Source organism: Hipposideros armiger, unplaced genomic scaffold, assembly GCF_001890085.2.
Source record: "Hipposideros armiger isolate ML-2016 unplaced genomic scaffold, ASM189008v1 scaffold_430, whole genome shotgun sequence".
Taxonomy (NCBI): domain Eukaryota; kingdom Metazoa; phylum Chordata; class Mammalia; order Chiroptera; family Hipposideridae; genus Hipposideros; species Hipposideros armiger.
This window is the reverse complement of record NW_017731780.1, coordinates 1,299,557-1,319,271: the sequence shown is the minus strand read 5'-3', so window position 1 is coordinate 1,319,271 and position 19,715 is coordinate 1,299,557. Positions and strand designations below refer to the sequence as shown.

Sequence of the window (19,715 nt, the reverse complement as noted above, 5' to 3'; positions counted from 1 at the left end):
GTGAGTTACTTATCATCTTCATGACTCAGTAAGTAAACATAATGAGGATAGTCTATTAGAATGAAATGAGATATTGTATTAGCCCATTGCCAGCCACATAGAGGGCACTTAATAAAAGGTAGCTATGACTCTTTGGTCATAAATGTAACTGAGTTTAAGTCAAATACATGGAAACAGTTAAAATATTAACATCTGTTTGTTAATATTGGGTTGTCGGAAAAGCCATGACGCATTTTTGCAATGAAAAACAGAAAAAAAAGTCATAACTTTTCCGACAGCCCAATATTTCTATAATAGAGATGGTATAATTAAAGTGTATAAAATACATTCAGAATGTTTTTTTAATTTCTTGCTCTAACAAAAATATTTATAAGTTTACTGTTGTTTAGACAGTAAATATTCCAGCTTCTCATTATTCATACCTGAATGTTTACCTCTGTGCCATTGCTACCCATCGCCTGGTGGCATCTGTTACCTGCAGTGCAGAGATAATGCTCTGAAGGAAATGAAAGCCAGGATTCACAGATGGGCTTCGGGGAGTCCATAAATCCCCTGAAAATACCTCTCCTGCTTTTGGCATCCAAGGATTCCTTATTTGCATGGCAACTCTGCCTTGTGATGAAAACGATAGTTGATAAATGTCACAGAACGTTTTTAGGTACAACCGCATCAGGAAGGGTTTGTCCAAAGTGTTTCGCAAACTGGAATGTACATAAAAATCACCTGCAGATCTTGTTAAAAATACAGATTCTGGTTCAGTAGGTCTGGGATGGGCACTGAGATTCTGCATTGCTAACAAGCCCCCAGGTAATGATGCCTGGTATTGGGGAAGCACACTTGGATAGCAAGAAGCAGACTTATACAAAGAAGTGGTTTCTAGTGGGTTTTTTTCAATGTGTTACTTAGCAGACTAATTTTTAAATTTCAGATTATTTCAACTTATCTCACCAAATCCTTTAATAATTTTCTTCACATTTAATCAAATTATAATTTTCACTTTTTACACAGTATGTACAATACATTCAAAATTGTTATAGTATCTGAGCAGTGATTCAAATGTTTAAAATTTTCCAAAATCTTTCCCTCCTCCTAGCAGTGATACTTTGATTAAAAAAGAAACTGACTCCTCATAATCAGTAATTGAAGTCTGTGTTCTTTACTTTTTTATATGTAAGTTGAAATTAGAAAAAAAAAATTGAAACAGTGTCCACAATAACTCCATACCCCTGTCCTTCCCACTTCATCTAATGTCATCATTCTTTGAGTCACTATTAAAATACTTTTCATTCCTTCCCAATATAATCATTTGTCCATTTACTTCTACCACAAAGGCCCCTAAATCCAAGAGGGTTACAAAGAAAGGACAGTATATGAAGCCAGGTAATCATCTCGACCTTAATTAGGAAATCCACTTTTTCCAGTAGCTTTCAAGAAATGTTTTTAACTGACTCCAGAACCTAAACTGTTTTATCTTAATTTAATTATCATACGTATATATGTTATTCCAATTATAAAATGTATCTGAAATTTTTGGTAGCTCTAATTGAATTTCATGTAGCATCTTTATCATTTATTTTATGTTCAGACTGTGAGCAAATATTGGGTTTTGTCGTTGAATGAACCACAGGTATAGAATAGGATAAAAATATCCATGTCTCTGGTCTTCTGAGTGGAGAATTTTTTTGCATAGGCATTTAAATATTTTTTATCTATTTTATAAGCACTGGTTTACCTATCAATCAGTATTTTGATACCTTATGTCATAGGAATTAAATCAAATGCTCTCAGAAACACCACCAGTTTGGAAAGGATCATCAAAGCTGTTTCGAAATCTTAAAGAAAGAGGTAAGTTAACGTTAGTACTTACACATGTTAATATTGACACCATACTACTATACTATTCATATATACATATTTCCTCGTACTTAAAAATAATTTTACAACTATGTGTGTATGTGTGCATAGAGAAAAAGCTGAAGAGAAAAACACCAACATATTAATTGTTTCTAAGTAATGGGATTAAGGGTGGTTGTTATTTTACTATTTATATATATTATTTATATATCCCAAATTTTTTACAATAAAATGAACTTTTATATTTAAAAACATTTTTAACTATATTGAGAAGTATAGGCTATATTTACCCACAGAAAGCATTTTTCAAAAATACTGATCTCAAATGTCTGTTTTATTTCTAAGGAATTATAGGTTTTCTTAAATTTAATCAATAGGAAAACTTACTGGATATATCTTTGGCTGCTCAATTTGAACATGTTTCTTTTAAAAAACACTCACTGCAAAATTCACCTCTTTCAACATACTCTAGTATCCATATCTATATATCTTATTTCATTAATTCATACATTTTCTTGCAATCAAATTATATGACTCTTATTGCAATTTTCTTTTACAGTGTGCTTTTTGTACATTTTTATAGCAAAAACTAATTAGTAAAATCTTTAAGGTTTATTTAATCTTAAAAAGGAATGTTTCTTTGAAATATACTTTTTTATATTCTCAAGTATGAGAATAGATGGAATAAAAATACTGAATTACATAGTTACCTTTTTCTTTTTCATCAATTTCAACCAATATTGGTTTGAAAATATATTTAGCATGAAGACAATTACTTTAAAGGAGTAGTTACCATATGTTTTATCTAAGTAGAATTAGAAATTCAAATTGCTTCCACCTGGCTCTCATGGAATCTGAAAGGAGGAGACACCTTATCTTTTATTGCAGGCTTTTCATAACTAGGGTTTTAAAATCTTTGTGAAATCTAGGCCAAAGTATCTTCCAAAGTATCTTTAAAGCTCATAGAAATGTTTTCCTGGAAGTAGTCTTAAAGATTGCCATTCAAATTTTAGAGTGGGGTGAAAGATCAGGAAAATTTTAAGCTCAGATACATTAGGTAAATTGGTGAATTTAAAAAAATATTTCCTTAATACCAAATTAGATCAAATATAATCTGAAAAAAATAAATTCATGGAAGAAGGAAATTCTTTTTAGTTAAAGGGAGGGCTAAATCTGGAAGCGTTTGATTTAGGTTCTCCTAATCCTCCTTAAATTATATACATATTTTTTTCAAGGGAGATGATCTATTCAGTGTTATTCAGAACTATCTGCAGTAACAGACATGTTGTGTTTCTATGTTGTCTCATATGGTAGCCACTAGCCTAATGTGGCTATTAGTGAAGCACCTGAAATGCTGATTCTGTAACTTTGGAACAAATTTTTAAATTTTGTTTAATTTTAACTATTTTAAATTGAAATAGCCACATATAGTCAATGGCTACCCTGTAAGACAGTGCAGATCTATCATAGTGATTAGATTATCTAGGTAATCCATGAACTCAAAAAGTTTTAGAACCACTAGGTTAGGTAGAGAGTTACAGAGAGCCTTGCTTTTTTAAAAAGAGATTAGGTGGCAGAGGAATTTTAAAGCTAAATATTTCGAACTGTTGAAGATTAATTTACAAATGAATTTTGTCTGCTTAAAATATTACCCAATAAGAAAATGTTACTTAGTTTTACAAAAAATTAGTTGGTATACAACATTTTTTAAAACATAGTCTTACTTATAACAGCCAACTGTAGTATATCATAATATAGGAACTAAATAGTGTAATGCTTTTAAGGGACTTCCCTTAGAATTTTTTAAAATTGAATTTTCAAAAGAAACCTAGTTAACATCTTTGCATCCTCTTTTTCTAAAGATTGCAGCATTACTATATGCTTAGCATTTATTATTTTATTTTTTACCCTAAGTGGTCTTAACATAAATTGAAGAGTTAGTGTAATAGTTTTCCATATTTTTTTGGAAAGCTTTAAGAATCCACATTTTATGTTTAATAGTATTTTTTCTTTTCCTTAACCATTTTTACTATTATAATTATATCATGTATCACTTTGTTTTCCTTCTCTGTGAATCACACGACCTTAAAGACCATTTAGTCCTACAGACAAGTGCCTACCATTGGAAATGATGAGCAGTACTCTCACTGTTAAGTAACCTTAAGTGAACAAAATCTTCAGTTAATTATCAAATAAAAGATATATAGCAGTTATTAAACTTTTTCATACCAACCAACATCTCTGTGGTGTATTCCACCAAACCAATTAGAAAAACAGCCAGTAAACTGGGATTGTGGAAACAGCCAATTCCTAATCCCATTTCCCTTTTTTCTTCCTGCATTTATGCTTTCTTTTTCTTTCTTCTTTTTGTTCTCCTTTTTTTTTTTTTGAGGGATCCCTATGGAATCTAAGTATTGTATCTTTATATACATTGACGGTTCTAGAATCTTTCTCCCATAACATTCATGGCAATCAACCAGAACTATGTCTATAGGTCACAATATTCTAGTATAAACAAAAGAAGGGAATGCTTTCAGGGCCTCCTGACTTGTTCCCTTCTGACAAACTGCCTGACAGTGACTCCTCTTTGTTCTGTAACAAAGAGGGTAGCCTCAAAGAGCATCAGGTAAAATGGAGGTTTAAAGTTCACAATCTGATTATGTAAGGATTTTTTATACCCTCTTCCCAGACATCAGGACTATCTGATATCTGGGTAAGTGTTATTGGCTTATTTCTGATTTTAATTTTCTCAGGCTCCACTCGGCAAGGCAATGAAGGCATTAATTCTAGTCTGGTGTATTATAGTCCAAAAACAAGAATTTGAGTACCAGAATGCATATTTTTAATTACTCTAAACAAACTCCTTTTAAAGTTTGTAACTCTGGGGTTACAGAAATCTCAGGCTGCAATACACAGAAAGTATAAGCCATTCAATTCAATTAAAATAAAAACTTCTTAGATTACATTTAAGACGCATTAAGTTTGTCAATAATAATAATAACTTGAAAGCAGAAAAGGGATAACTATAGAGTTTTGTCTTTTGAATGTAATACAGAAATCAAAATTCTAAGCAAGAATGTCTAAATGTTTTATTCAGGTGTTACTAAGAGGTAATTAAGTACTTCACAGTGTTAACCATTTCCAACTTTTTTATTTTGTTAGATTTGTGTACTGAAAACTAGCAACAAGTTTAAGAATTACAGCCATGAGTAAACATTATAATTTTGATGTTTTTTGCCACTATATCTGGAATCATTAATGGGAATTTTATATGGGTTTCTACAAAAACATGTGAAACAAAGTAAAATTAATTTTATTGCTTCTTTTGCTATCATTTATAATAACAGTTTAGTCTCATTTAAAACAATATTTAACATATTCTTTAAAAGTTTAAGTCCTTTATTATTATTATTACTATTACTTATTACTGTTATAAGAATAATATTTTACTTGATAAGAAAAGATAATATTTTTTATATAGCATAACTAATACTGTTTTTTTTTCTAGGTGTGATTTCTTACACAGAATATCTTTTTCTTTTATGTATTTTAACAAGTAAGTTCGCATTAAATATATTTCTGGATGCAATTATCTTTTTTAATCAGAATCTTGGAAAACAAATCATTCTGAGATTCTCTTACTATTAAAAATCACTGTAGATCTATCCATGCAGTTTTGCAAAATTCATGTCTAAATGCCCACGGAAAATGGTAAGCATGGCATAACAAGAGTCAAAACTATAAATATTATGGCTTACAGTATAGTAGTAAAATGCTCATAAGTTGTAAATGAATATCATTTATCAATCCCTGTGGTTTAATCTACCTGAGAGCCTAAAGTTCAGGACATGTAGTGATTTGTAAATTTCCTACTCATTCAAATCACATTCTCAGCAAGACTAGTGTGAAAGAATGAGGCTTTTAACTAGTGAGTCTATCAGAATACCCATGATACATCCTAAAACGGTTTTGTTATTCTCTTCCTTTCATATGCAGCAGTTTTCATGAACTACGTATATGAAGCATTTACTAAGGTTTTCAATTAAATTTCATTTCGCGTAATGGTGGAACTTACATGCCCTAGTCCACTATACTGCAGCCACCTGACCTTTCTGTCCCTTTATTCCCACCTCAGGAAATGGTACTTTCTGCTCCCTCTGCGTAAGTGCTTTGCCTCAACAGCCTCGTCATAATAAACATCATTCAGGTTTCCTTTGAAATGTGAATTCTTAGAGAATCCTTACTTGATCATCCTCCCTAATATAGCTCCCTCTCCCATCTCTCTCTCTTTTTATCCCTTCACAATGTTTTATCTTCTTCATAGTACCCACATGATTTGAAAGTGTTTGTTTATTGGTTTACATGTTCTTGTCGGTCTCACCACACTTGAATGCAAGGTCCATGATGGGAATGATTTTATCTTTTTTGTCCATTTCTGTGTCAAGAACAGTGTCTGACACGTGGTAGCCTCTCCAAGCAGTCCATAAATGAATGAAAAAAGGAATGGTTGAAAATATCGCTAGTGGAATTTCCAATTGTGGGGATTTGTGGAGATGTATAGAAACAAGAACTATGATGATTCGAGTCCAATCAATGATGAATGCCACTATGAAAATTAGTGGAGGGGGTACCAAAGAGTGTCTCAGAGACTTGTTAAAAAGTCATCTTGTTAGTTAGAACAACTTTGGATGCAAAATTTGAAGTCATAAGTACCTAACCCAGCAGTGATAGGTTAGAATAAAATGGAACTGGTTAAGAAAGTCACTTGTTCAGACAGGACAGGGTATGACTTAAGGGTGTTGGGAAAAATACATATGGTGGGTTTTGCTTTCTATGGAAAGGTTAGAATATTTGTATGCTGTGAATCTTTTTTTGGACCCGTCTTAGAAACTTCTACGAGTTTGAATTTTAAAATCATGGATGTTGTTTAGATGAAAACCAAGAAAAGTGTGAAAGAGAGCTGGCAGGAAGTGAGTTAGATAATCTGTTACCTGTCTATAGTTTTCTCCTCTACTTTTTATTATTTTAACTTTATTTTCCCTTCCAAACAGTGCTTGTAAGGACATCCTTTCTAGGTGTATTTTCAAGATCTTTTTAAAGCTTAAAACTTGATTATCAGACATGGTATATAACTTTTTGTTTCTTTCTCAAGTGAATAATCATGAAAGTAAGTTTAGATTCCTAAAGTACATGCAAGAAATGAACTTCCATAAAAGACTGGCTTCCGTTTCCTCTATTTTCAGAGACAGCTGTTACTGGTTAATAAAGTAGGTCTATATGCTTCTCTTTTGCTAGGTTAAGACTTCCAAACAGGTAATGGCAAGTGTGTCTGTGGGAGGTCCCATTTTTAACATTTTGCCAGTCATCTCAAAAGAGTAGGTCAAATGTTTTGAAGAAAAAAAAAAATCATGTACACTGAACTCCTCTTTGAGGGACACATTCAAGTTTGCTTCTGTCCAAATTTTCTTCTTTATGCTTTAGAAGTGAAAAGAGGAAAGGGGTTGAACCTCATTATAGAGTTCATAAAATTAAAGCAGTTCATAGTGTGTGAAAGTTTGTCTTTCTGAGAAAAGCAATACTTGCTTGTATTTTGGGGGGAATTGGGAATTATTCAAGTTTCTTTTATTTTATATTTCTGTTTTTGAAACTTCTAGAAGTTTAAACTCAAATATGTAATCTCTCATGCTTGAAATTTATTTTCATGGATCATTTCCATTATAATTTTCCCAAAAATTTGGACTGGTCCATTGTGTCATATTTTTCTTTTTTCTTCTGTTCTTAGTAATTGAACATACTGAAAATATTTCATATGTGATGAGCTGATATGTTCCTTTTAAACAAACTGACAAACTTTGGATAAGGAAAAGAAATATTTATTTTTGGAAGGAAGGTAGTCAAATTTTACTTTCAGTGCTATGCAACAAGTATCACACAACTACTTTTAAAGTGTATTATCAATTCTGTTTCTAAATGAGCTAATATATGAAGCAGAAATATGTATACTTATATATCTTATTAAATTTAAATAATAGTAACATATTCCTTTTAATTTCTTCATTAAGGAAAGTATTTCTGTACAGACTATGAATAACTGTTCACGGCTAATATGGATTTTATTCTTTGAAAACATTTTTGCACTTCACAAATGCTTTTCTGTTTTTTCTGGCAGAGCCACATGCAGGCTTTAGAATAGCTTTCAACATGTTTGACACTGATGGCAATGAGATGGTAGATAAAAAGGAGTTTTTGGTGGTATGTATATGCTATGCTGCATTTTATCCATAATTAAATATTGCTTATTTATATTTTTATGTTTTTGCATTACTTGGAATACTTTCGTAGAAGAAAGTGAAAATTTTATGTTTTCACATTAATTTAATAAATAAGTATATTCTTACTACTTTGAATAATATTTCCATTGTAAGAATATAAATGATATTCAGTATATAAAGATGATTATAGTCGTTTACACGTTTTCTAGAAGTTTAAAATGTGTCGGATTTTTCCATTGGGTGGATACAGGCAATCCCGAGGTGTTTACCTGCCCTGTTAATACTCAATCCCCATCATTTCAGCCACTTAACCACAACTCTGCCTCAGGAACTTCCCTTTCTTCTCATTATAGGATTTATGATTTTTGTTTTTCCTTTTTTCTCTCACTCATTACTGCCTTATATTCCAGTCCTGTTCCCATTTTTCTGTTCCCATCTGTCTTTGACCAAAGGCTGATCTAAAGTGGAAGTAGTAAGATTGCTGTTAGGTATTTGTCTTTCCATCTTTCTCACCTGACTGGTCCAGCATTGGTGCTGGTCTGGCAGCATCATCAGCTGCTCATTCATCTTATCACCCGCACCCGCCTTTCAGAATTTTTAAATTTCTTTTACCCATGTAGCCTGCATCTACTTCTGAAGCAAAATACCTACCGTATTTCCCCATGTATAAGTTGCACCCTTTTTCGAAAACTTTGGGGTCTAAAAATTGGGTGCGTCTTATACAGTGGTTGTAGATATTTTTTACTTGCATTTACTGCTTTTTTCGCGCTTGTTTTTGTGCTCATACAACCACTGTATAAGATGCACCCAGTTTTTAGACACCAAAATTTTCAGAAAAGGGTGCATCTTACACATGGGGAAATACGGTATTCTGGGGGTTTTTTTTCTTCCAAAATAGAGATTAACATTAATATATTCCTTATATTAACAAGGTTTAACTTTAGCATTTATGTTCAACTCTGTATTCACCTATACTCTCCTAGTAAAAAGAAAAGGGAAAGATGACATAAATAGCCATTTTATTTTCTATTTTTCCTTTGTAACAAGCCATTAAAAATTCCTCAGAAAACCTCTTCAACAACTTAGTATTTTTTTCAGACACTAGAACATGGAAGAGAAACTATGAAATCACTCTTTTCCATGGTAGGAAAGAGAAGAGATAAAAATCCTCATTTAAAGCTAATTAGTAGTCATTCAAAAGGCAGCAAGCAGTGTAATTACTAGTATCTCGCAAAAGGCTTAATCTAATACCCATGTAGACCGTAGCTGTGTACAGCCCCTGAGCCAAGCCATTGGAGCTGCAACAGAGAGGACCCCTCATTCTAGTGACTTTCAGGATGTAGGGAGGTGAGAGTTTTCAGTTCATTGGAATGATAGAAATATGTTCCTCACATCCTAAAATGGACAGATGTAGTTTTTAATACAGTTTTGTTCTGTTAGTGTACACCTGTATTTTAGGGCTCTCCTCATGGGCCTAGTAATCTAAATGATTTTCAGTAAGCTTTCTATGGCAACACTGCCAAGTTCCACCCCACTGACTTAAAGATTGACTTTCGGAAGGAACTCAGTCAACTTTTGGAAGTTGCCTGTATAGATGTCTTTTGGAATACTGTCCGTTTGTGGAGAGAGGGAGCTCTTATGAAAGCTGCCCTTGCTTTAAAGCAGTGGTTTGCTCTCTGCAGTGGCTGTACTGCTTCCTCATATGTGATGGTTTTTGTTTGTTTGTTTTTTGTTTGTAAATAGCAAAGAGTTCCTGAAAGCAAAAGGTGGAGTTGGGCTATTATTTGTAGAGGCCTAAAAACTATGATTCTCATACCTGTTTATAAAGTGATTATTAATCACCTTTGCTAAAAAAAAAAAAAAAAAGCTTTTTGCTCAGAAACACTGTGGAAATAAATGTATGCGTTAATAAATCATTTATAATTTTATACTGTATTTTTAATTGTTATCGCATATTTTGGGAGGTAATAGCATTTTATATGACTTTCAACTATTGCCATACAAAGCAAAACGAAGAGTTGAGATATCTGTTCATATTACACAATGACCTCACCAGAAAACTTAATAGAGGCAGGATTAGGTTTCCATTTGTAAAGTAGGATTTTAAAGAGCAATTAATACCATTTATAATAATAGCTAACATTTATTGAAAAGTTACCATGTGACAGTCAGTGTGCTAATTACTTGTAATATTTACTCTGCACAACATTCTTATAAGACCTGTCGATCATACCTCAATAAAGCTGGAGAAAAAGAATTTCCTATAAGGTAAAGCATTATCTCCATGTTCCTGATGTGGAAAACAAGCCCTAAGTAATTGGAGTAACTTGCTCAAGGGGCTATACGTGTGTGCAGAGTCTATGTTCCCACCACAATGCTCAGTTACCGGAAAAAGACCTTCCGGGCCCTCTGGTCCATCCTCATTTCATTTATGAGCAAATTGGAGCCCAGAGAGGGTTGAGTGAAAGCTTCACCACAAAGTTTGTGTGTGACTAAAGATGGGCTCAAACCCAGAGACCCTGAGTTCTGTTCCAGTGATCCTTACGCCTCAGTAGGCTTCATCCCGTTTTATGTGTGTGTCACAGGCTCCATGTCTGTGTGTCTTAGAGATAAAGTAAAACTATAATTTTGTACTTTTAACTTAACCGTGGATTGCTAATAACAAAGGATGTATTTTTCTCAGGAAAGAAAATTGGTATTAGAAAATATATCTATAGTAGTTTTAATGTCATTCATGGATGAAGCTAACTAATTTCTTTGTTTTCAGAATGTACCTAGCATAGGGTGGTAGGTAGGTACCCAGAAACCCTTGCTTGATATTTGATTCTTGATTGGTTTCATTTTCAGCTTCAAGAGATATTCAGGAAAAAAAATGAAAAGAGAGAAACTAAAGGAGATGAAGAAAAGCGTGCAATGCTGGTAAGAATAATTTATAGTAGTTTCAGATGGGTTTTCTAGATGAGAATTACTTTATTCATGTTGAAAAACAATAGTCTGTAACTTTGGAGCTGTCCCTTTCTTGAAAACTTTCTAAAGTCCTTATGTAGAAAAATTGCTTCAGTATTTATATGCATCAATATCAATATTTATATCAAATATTGATATTAAACATCTGTATCCATATTACATTCATTAAATCATTTTTATTCATATTGTTGTTACCCATGAGATTTGAAGGGTATATCATATAATAGATTAATATACATCATTATGCATGTAAAAATTTAAAGGTGAATTGCAAAGATTTAATTACACATGTGAGTGAATTTAGTGGTACTCTAACAATATGAATGTTGAAGCAAAAACAAGGAAATAATATTTTTTTTGCATTCTTAGAAATGTAGATTATAGATTCTTCTGGGATAGTGATGTTTTCATATAATTCTGAAGGTAGAGTTAAGCAACATTTCACTACATTTTCCTACCAGATTTCTTTTTGCTTGTCCCAAGTACTTCACCTGACAATATCCCAGTTTCACATAATAAAAAATAACAACCAGGTACTGAAACCTTACTATCAGGCACTATACTGGATGCTTTGCATGCATTTTCTCAATTACACTACCCAACAGTTCTCTTATTATCTGTATTTATAGATGAGGAAACTAATAGCTGGAAAGGTTAAGTATTTTGTCAAAATTACATAGCTACTAAATGGCAAAGCCAGGATTTTAACCCATGGCTGGCCAGCTCCAAAATCTACGTTTTTACCCACTCCAGCATATTTCTTCATCTAATACTTAGATAGCAGAAACACGGTGAATTTTGTTGGCATGTAAATGGTAATTGTTTCTTTTGCAAATTAGCTCTGCCAATTCATTATTACCTAGGTGATCTTGAGCAAGGTCCTTAACCTCGCTGTGCCTCAGTTTCTTCATTTGTATATAGGAATAATAGGAGTAATGACCACATGTAATTGCTATGGGGTTAAATGAACTAAAACATTTAGTCAACAGTACGTTCATGAAATATAATAACACTCAAAAAGGTTAACTAATTGTAAAACCTAAAGTTCTCTTTTAATTAGTAGAGCCACATACCACTTTGAATCGAATATTTACATCAAAATTAAATCAAAAGTAAATTTTTAAAAATGACCAAAATAAAACTGCTTTAGAAGGAAACAGGGAAATGAACATAACATTTCTTGCAATGTTTATGTGCTGAGCACTCTGCCATAGCCACTATAAATGTTACTCCCATTTGGTCCTCATTACGTTCTCCCAGGTAAGTATCATACCTGTTTTATAAATGAGAAAATCTTAGATTCGTTAACTTGCCTATGGTTGTAACACTAATAAAAGGAGAACAAGATTCCACCGCAGGTCTCATACCATTCCCACTGCCATTGCCGCTACATCTAGATTTTCCCCCATCTCTATAGAATTGCTGAAGTGTGTCTAAATAAAACGGCGTGCTTCAGAGGAGCATATTATTCAAAGCAGTAGTTCTATCAGAAAGTTACAATGAAAATGGTTGAAATGAGCACAGATTCATTTAATGTTTAATTATATGAGATTTTAAAAACTTTGCTACTCATCTTTAACATTTATCCCACTTGTATTGTGTGTGTGCTCTATATAGAATGTAGCATAATGATTTGCCCGTCCTAATTGATTATTTTGTCATCTTTTTCTTTTTTCTTTTGCGATACTTCGGTTCATTCTGAAATGTGACACTTCATTTGGCCCTTTGTGCTCTATGTCAGCGTCTTCAACTTTATGGATACCATTCACCTACTAATAGTGTATGTACAATACTTTAAATGTTCTTTATGTAAATAGCCCTCACCTGTTATACTTGATAATGTTATTTTGTTATATAAAGCTGTATTTGCTATTGAAAATGTTTAGGAATTTATTGACAATCATACGGTACAACCTTTTGTATTTCTTTCCTAGATTTATGAGATGACTAAAATTTATAGAGTAATTATATATCTTTAAATTCAGATTAAAACAAGGAAAAGATGAGTGAACAACTAAAAACTCTGATAAAACAATTGAAATTTTATATTTTCAGCAGTATTTGAAAAGTTAAATGCAAATCATGGAACAGATTTTCAGGCTATACTCCTGCAGAACTCAGATATTTTAAGAACTAGAGCTATCTATGTGATACTTTCTTTTCTCAATTTTAATAAAGAGGTATATTAATGGATAAACTTCTTAGTTTTCAGTATTTTCACCCATTTTTTTTCCAAAACCTTGATGCCTGCCAATTTTTTATGGTCTATACAAAAGTGGTGTAAGATGGCACTTGGTATGTTTAATAGATCAATGTATCATGATATTTCTCAAAGAGGATTATGATTTTCAGACTCTCCTTTTCCTCGAAAAGTTGGGAGTTCCTACAAATGATCTTCCAAATGTACTCTTCTCATGCTAAGCTTTTTCTTCTTTGCTTTCTCTGGGAAAATTGGAGCTTGTTGGTTAGCCAGCTACTAAACAACTAAGAATAAGCCCTGACCCCATTTGAATGTACTTGCAAACATGCACAGTTCATTTAATTTCTCCAAGGTTAGAAGAAGGATCCCTCAAATTATGCTAAGTCCACCTGAGGGAAGCCCTTGAATTCAGGGTGACTGATTCAGCATTATCCTGCTGAAAGTGTTCAGTTATGCTGTACAACACTAAAAGTAGCTGTGCTTCTTCCTGTATTGGATAATCAAAAGTCCAAACTATAAAACCTAATTCTGTTCTAGATGTGAAGATATATGCGGGAAGCCAATTCAGCATAAAATAAACCTAAGATATCTTGCCCAAGTCACAAGGAATGGACCTAGAATGGGTTGGAAAACAAGCCAAGTCCATGGGACCCATATGATGGGCTAATTGTTTTGATCCCTTATGAGATACTTTAAAATTTTTTTATAATATTCACTACTGTTTTCTATTAAATAAAATCTATCATTTTCTTAAAATTTTAAAAAGATTCCTGTTAATCATTTAAAAAATCTATAAGAATGTGCAAGATAAAAATTATGCCATATGCCCAATGAAACTTAATAAATGTTAATACTTATGACTTCATTATTTATTTTTCTAATTTAATATGTCATATTGCATGAGCTATTTTCCAACTATGGCAATTTATATTTTTCCTTTAAACACATAAATAATTTTTAAAAAAATGTAAGGAAATTTTATTTAAAATTAAAAAACAATTCAGACAGCCTGAAAATTTATGTGAAAAAATATGATGTATAGTTATTATACAAATATATCAGTATAATGTTATGCATTAACTAGTAATTATCTGCTAACTCCTAGAGTTGTAGATCAACTGGAATGAAAAAGTATCTAATTTCAGTACAGTTCATGGAGCTGAATGTAGCCTAGATGCTGCCTTTAAGAAGAAGTTCTCAGTAAAGGCAGAGGCCCTCTTGACTTATACTGTAAGATTCTGTGGCTTCTGTAGTAGCCTGTTCCAAAATTTAATCACTCCTACAGTAGGTTATGCCTATATTCTGTCAAATTATTTCTTGTTGCATTTCTTGCTTTATTATTCATGAAGCTAGTTACCTAATAACCTTCTCTGTTACAAGCAACTCTTTGATTTTTTCCATATTTTTCATATAGTCAACTTTAATTATCTTACCGCAGTAATGAAAAGAAATATAAAAAATTCAAAAGAATAAAGAATGTAAAAGTCAATTATATTTGATTTTGGTATGTCATATGTGACTTTTTAAAGTTTTGTAAAGATTATCTTAATTGTCCTATTTCCATTGTGGTCAGAAAATGTACCAAGTTTTATACTGTTTTGTGACATGTGTTGAGACTTGTTTTATGGACTAAAAAATGTCAATATTCATAAATGACCTATATTTGAAAAATTGTGTATTCTCCAACTTGGGGTACAGAGTTATATTTCTAAGATACATATAGATAGATAGATAGATAGATAGATAGATAGATAGATAGATAGATAGATTAGATCAAACATGTTAAGTATATGTTTTAAATCTCTATCATTACAAATGTTTTTGTCTGCTTGATCTGTCAGTTAGTATGTTAAGTTATACATTACAGTGATAGACTTGTCAATTTCTACGGGTACTTCTGTTATTTTTATATTTTGAAGCATCATTGCCTATATAAAAATATACTTATGTCTTTTTAATGCATTGAATCTTCTATTATATATTATCCCTAGATCTCTAGAAATAATGTTTTAGCCTTAAAATCTATTTTGTTGTTAGAATAAATATATACCTTTATTTTTACTAATATTTTGTGTTATTTTTCTGCTTTATGTTTTTTTTATTTTCTGTTTTTTCATCTACTGATGATGAAGCATTCCAATTTTTAAAATATAGTTTTAGTTCAGAAATATACTAGAAATAAAATGTAAATAAAATAAATAATAAAAGTTTCACCACCATATAGATAAAAAATAACCATTGCCATGCCATAAGACACCCCTTATGTCTCTCCAATCATAATTCTTCCCTCTCTCCTAAATGATAACTACAATCATAACAATGTAAATCACTTCTTTGCTTTACAGTTTTACCACATATTTATATGCACCATAAACAACATAGTTTTACCCATTTTTATATTTCATATAAATGAGATTATGTTATGAGTTTTTCTGTGTCTTGCTTCTTTGACTCAACATTATGATTATCCATTTCATTTTCATTGTTGTATCTAGTCCTAGTTTATTCACTTTTATTACTGTAAGTAGCAGTTCTCAAACATTTTGGTCTCTGGACCCCTTTACATTATTGAAAATTATTGAGGACCCAAAAGAGCTTTTATATTGGTTATATCTATCTATATTTACCATATTAGAAATTAAAACTAAGAAATTTAAAAATACTTATTAATTCATTTTTAAAATTAAAAACTCACATGTTAACATAAACATTTTTTTATAAAAAATAACTTAAAAATGTAGTGAGGAGAGTGGTATTTTACATTCTTTGCAAATCTCTTTAATGTCTAGCTTAGCAGAGGACAGCAGGCTCCTCATAGATGCTTCTGCATTCAATCTGTTGCAGTATGTTAGTTTGGCAACAAATACAATCAGTCATTTCCCTTGGAGTGACAGGCTCACTTGGCTCTTTTTCAAAATAATGTCTGCCAAATACCAAAGTCTGAACAACCATAGACTGTCTGTCAGCTGTTCTTTCAAATAAAAATGATTGTTCATGAAAAAAGTGGCTACTTCACTTTGCAATACTCGTACAAACCATCACACAAATGTTTTTTCTAAAGACAACCACATTACTTCAGTAGGCAGAAGTGCCTTATACATACTTCCAGTTTCATCACACCAAATATTTAAAAAATGTGTGCTCAAGGTCAGTTTAACAACATTATAAGTTTGTTCTCCAGTGAGTACGTTCTTAAGTGAAACTTTTTAATTTTTTTAGTATGGTTATATGGAACTGAAGAAAGTAATGGCTTTGGTCTTTGGTGCCACTGCTGTCATTATACTAAGGCTTCAGCAATTTTCCCCACCATTGCTTTTGCACCATTGTGCAACACAGTATCAAAGTCAAAATAATGATATTTACTAGCCTTTTATTAAAAGAAGCCTTGAACATATTTTTCATCCTCTTTTTCCTTATATTTTTAGGTGTATCTTTTTTATAAGCATATTTTCTGTATTTGTTTCTATTTATCTGGGTTGATAATCTTGCTCTTTAATTGGAAAATGTAGTCAATTTACATTACTGTGACTACTAATTTACTTGGATTTATTTTTGGATTTATTTTACCCATTCTGTATACTTCTTTCCTACCTTCTTCTGAATTAACTGAAGATTATGTTTCCCCTTTATTTTCCTCTATGTTAGTTTAGAAGACATATATTTCTATTCTCTATGTAGTTATTCTTGAAATTTTAATAAGTGTACTTAAAATAATACAATCTTAAATTAGGCCATATCTTTACTCTCTTTCTTAAAAATAGTCTAAAATACTTAAATATCTTTCATTCCCTTCCTGGTATGAGTTCAAATTGCACAATGTTTATCTTTGGTTTTTTTTTTTTAATCCACAAATTAGGCTTCTTAAATATATGCCATCAATGTTTATTTAGAATTACTTACATATTTGATACTCTTTACTCACTAATTCCCTCTTTACTCTCACCCTTTCCTAAATCTCATAAGCTTATACTCACAAAGTATATACCCAAGTGAGGGTCTTCTGGTAAACTTTTTTAAAAAACCCTCTTTCTGGAACTGTCTTTATTTTGCCCTTATTTTCCCCCCAGTTTTATTGAGATATGATTGACATAAAACATGGTATTTGTTTAAGGTGTACAATATAACTTGATATATGTATATATTGCAAAATGATGACCACAATAAGTTTAGTTAACATCCATCACATCTAATAGTTACATATATTTTTTCTTGTGAAAGAACTTTTAAGATCTACTCTCTTAGCAACTTTTAATATACAATACAGTATTGTTAACTATAGTCACCATGCTGTACATTACATCCCCAGAGCTTATTTATCTTATAACTGGGAGTTGGTACCTTTTAACCACCTTCACCCGTTTCCCTACTTCCACCACTACTCCCATTGGTCTCTGGCAACCACCAATCTGTTATGATTCTATGAATTTGGGTTTTTAAAATTTTTATTACTTTTAAGAATTGAAATATAATTACATATAACATAGTAGTTTCAAGTGTACAACATAATGATTCAATATATGTATAGATGCCCTTATTTTGAAAGTTTTATTAGATATGTTGTAGGTTGACATTCATTCTCAGCAAATTATATCATCCCAGTCTTCTGGCTTCTGTTGTTGAAATAAATAGTCTAACTATTATTCTCTTGTAGCTAATCTCTTTTCTTTCTGCTTCTTTTAAGATTCCATTTGCCTTTGGTATTCTACAGTTTTACTGTAATATGTCTCTTTTTGCTCTTATCTATCATGAAATTTATTAGCTTCTCAAATAATATGAAGATGGTTTTCTTTCATTAATTCTTGAATATTCACTGCCAGTACCTCTGAATATTGTCTCTTCCCATTTTCTCTATTATTACTTTCATAGATATTCATGCTGTCTTCTATGTCTCTAAACTTCTCTTTAATAATTTACCATACTTTTATCTTTTCACATTGTATTCTGTATAATTTATTCATATTATTGTTTGGTTCACTAATTCCCTCTCTAGCTATATTTAATATGATGTTAAATTTCAGTGGTTCCATTTTTTGTATTTCTAGAAGTTTTATTTGTATTGTTTTTTTCTAATCAGCCTAATAATTCTTGGTAGTCTGTTTTTCTTGAAAAATCCTTTCAAAACAGCTTCACATTCTTTAAGCTTAAACTTATTTTGTATTCCATATCTAATAATTTGAATATCTGAAGTCTGAATGTCTGTTTCTATTGTTTGTTATTTCTGCTGGTTCTCACTTATGATAGCTTATGTTCTTTTGTGTTTAGTAATTTTGTGTTGTGAGTATGTATGTATTTGTTGTAATGCATCTGTGTGGATTATTTAAGAACTGGTTTAAGGGTATGTTTTTCCTGGAAGATTGTGTGTGTGTGTGTGTGTGTGTGTGTGTGTGTGTGTGTGTGTGTCTATAACACCCTGACGGGAACTACAGTTCCATGAAACTTTAAATTAAATTCTCAGATTATAGTATTTCAGGCCACAGTTGTCATAGTGGCACAGATTATAAAGATATAGCTTTCTTTCATTTCTTTGTTTTTATTTTTTCTCTGTGTGTTTTTAAATATCACTAATAGTAACGACCATTTACTATCTGATTCTATGGGCTGCTGCTTTTTTGTTTTTTTTTCATAGTTTGCCTTCTCTCTGAGTAGGCAAACCTTTCTCACACCCTAACTGTATATAGGGTATTTGTCTGATTGGGCATGGACAACTTTAGGGAGCTATTATTCTGTTTACCACAGTGATCTATTCCCATCTCTAAATTAGTCCTCTTTTTTCCTAACTTCCTTTTTTTCCCCTTCCTTCCTTCCTTCCTTCCTTCCTTCCTTCCTTCCTTCTTTCCTTCCTTCCTTTTTTCTTCCTTCCATCTTTACTTTCTTTTATTTTCATGCTTTCTTCTTTCCTTCTACCTTAGTCCATTTGGGCTGCTGTAACAAAAATACCATAAACTGAGTGGCTTATAAAGAACAAACATTTCTCACAGTTATGGAAGCTGGGGAGTCCAAGATCATGGAGCCAGCAGATTCCGTGTGGTGGCTGATGAGGGCCTACCTCCTGGTTCATAGAAGACACCTTCTTGCTGTGTCCTCACATGGTAGAAGGGGGCAAGGGAGGTTTCTTGAGCCTCTTTTACAAGAGGTTCCCATTCATGAAGGCTCTGCACTCCTGACATAATCTCCTCTCCAACGCCCCGCCACCTCCTAATATCATCACCTTGGCAGTTAGGATATCAACATATGAATTTTTCAGACTATAGCTCCTTCATTCCTTCCCTCCCTCCCTGCCTTCCTCCTTCCTTCCTTCCTTCCTTCCTTCCTTCCTTCCTTCTTTCCTTCCTTCTCTCCTTCCTTCCTTCCTTCCTTCCTTCCTTCCTTCCTTCCNTCCTTCCTTCCTTCCTTCCTTCCTTCCTTCCTTCCTTCTTTCCTTC

The 19,715-nt window shown here is 32.1% G+C and overlaps 1 protein-coding gene across 1 annotated transcript in view; it reads left to right on the top strand.

Annotated features, from left to right (window-relative positions):
* The window catches only part of MICU3 (mitochondrial calcium uptake 3), a 76,965-nt gene that overhangs the window by 32,308 nt on the left and 24,942 nt on the right, over nt 1-19,715 (top strand). The window contains exons 4-8 of the mRNA XM_019664790.1: nt 1,767-1,845; nt 5,363-5,410; nt 8,024-8,106; nt 10,974-11,045; nt 12,835-12,873. Of these exons, the coding sequence (XP_019520335.1) occupies nt 1,767-1,845; nt 5,363-5,410; nt 8,024-8,106; nt 10,974-11,045; nt 12,835-12,873 (321 nt within the window). The remainder of the gene's footprint in view (nt 1-1,766; nt 1,846-5,362; nt 5,411-8,023; nt 8,107-10,973; nt 11,046-12,834; nt 12,874-19,715) is intronic.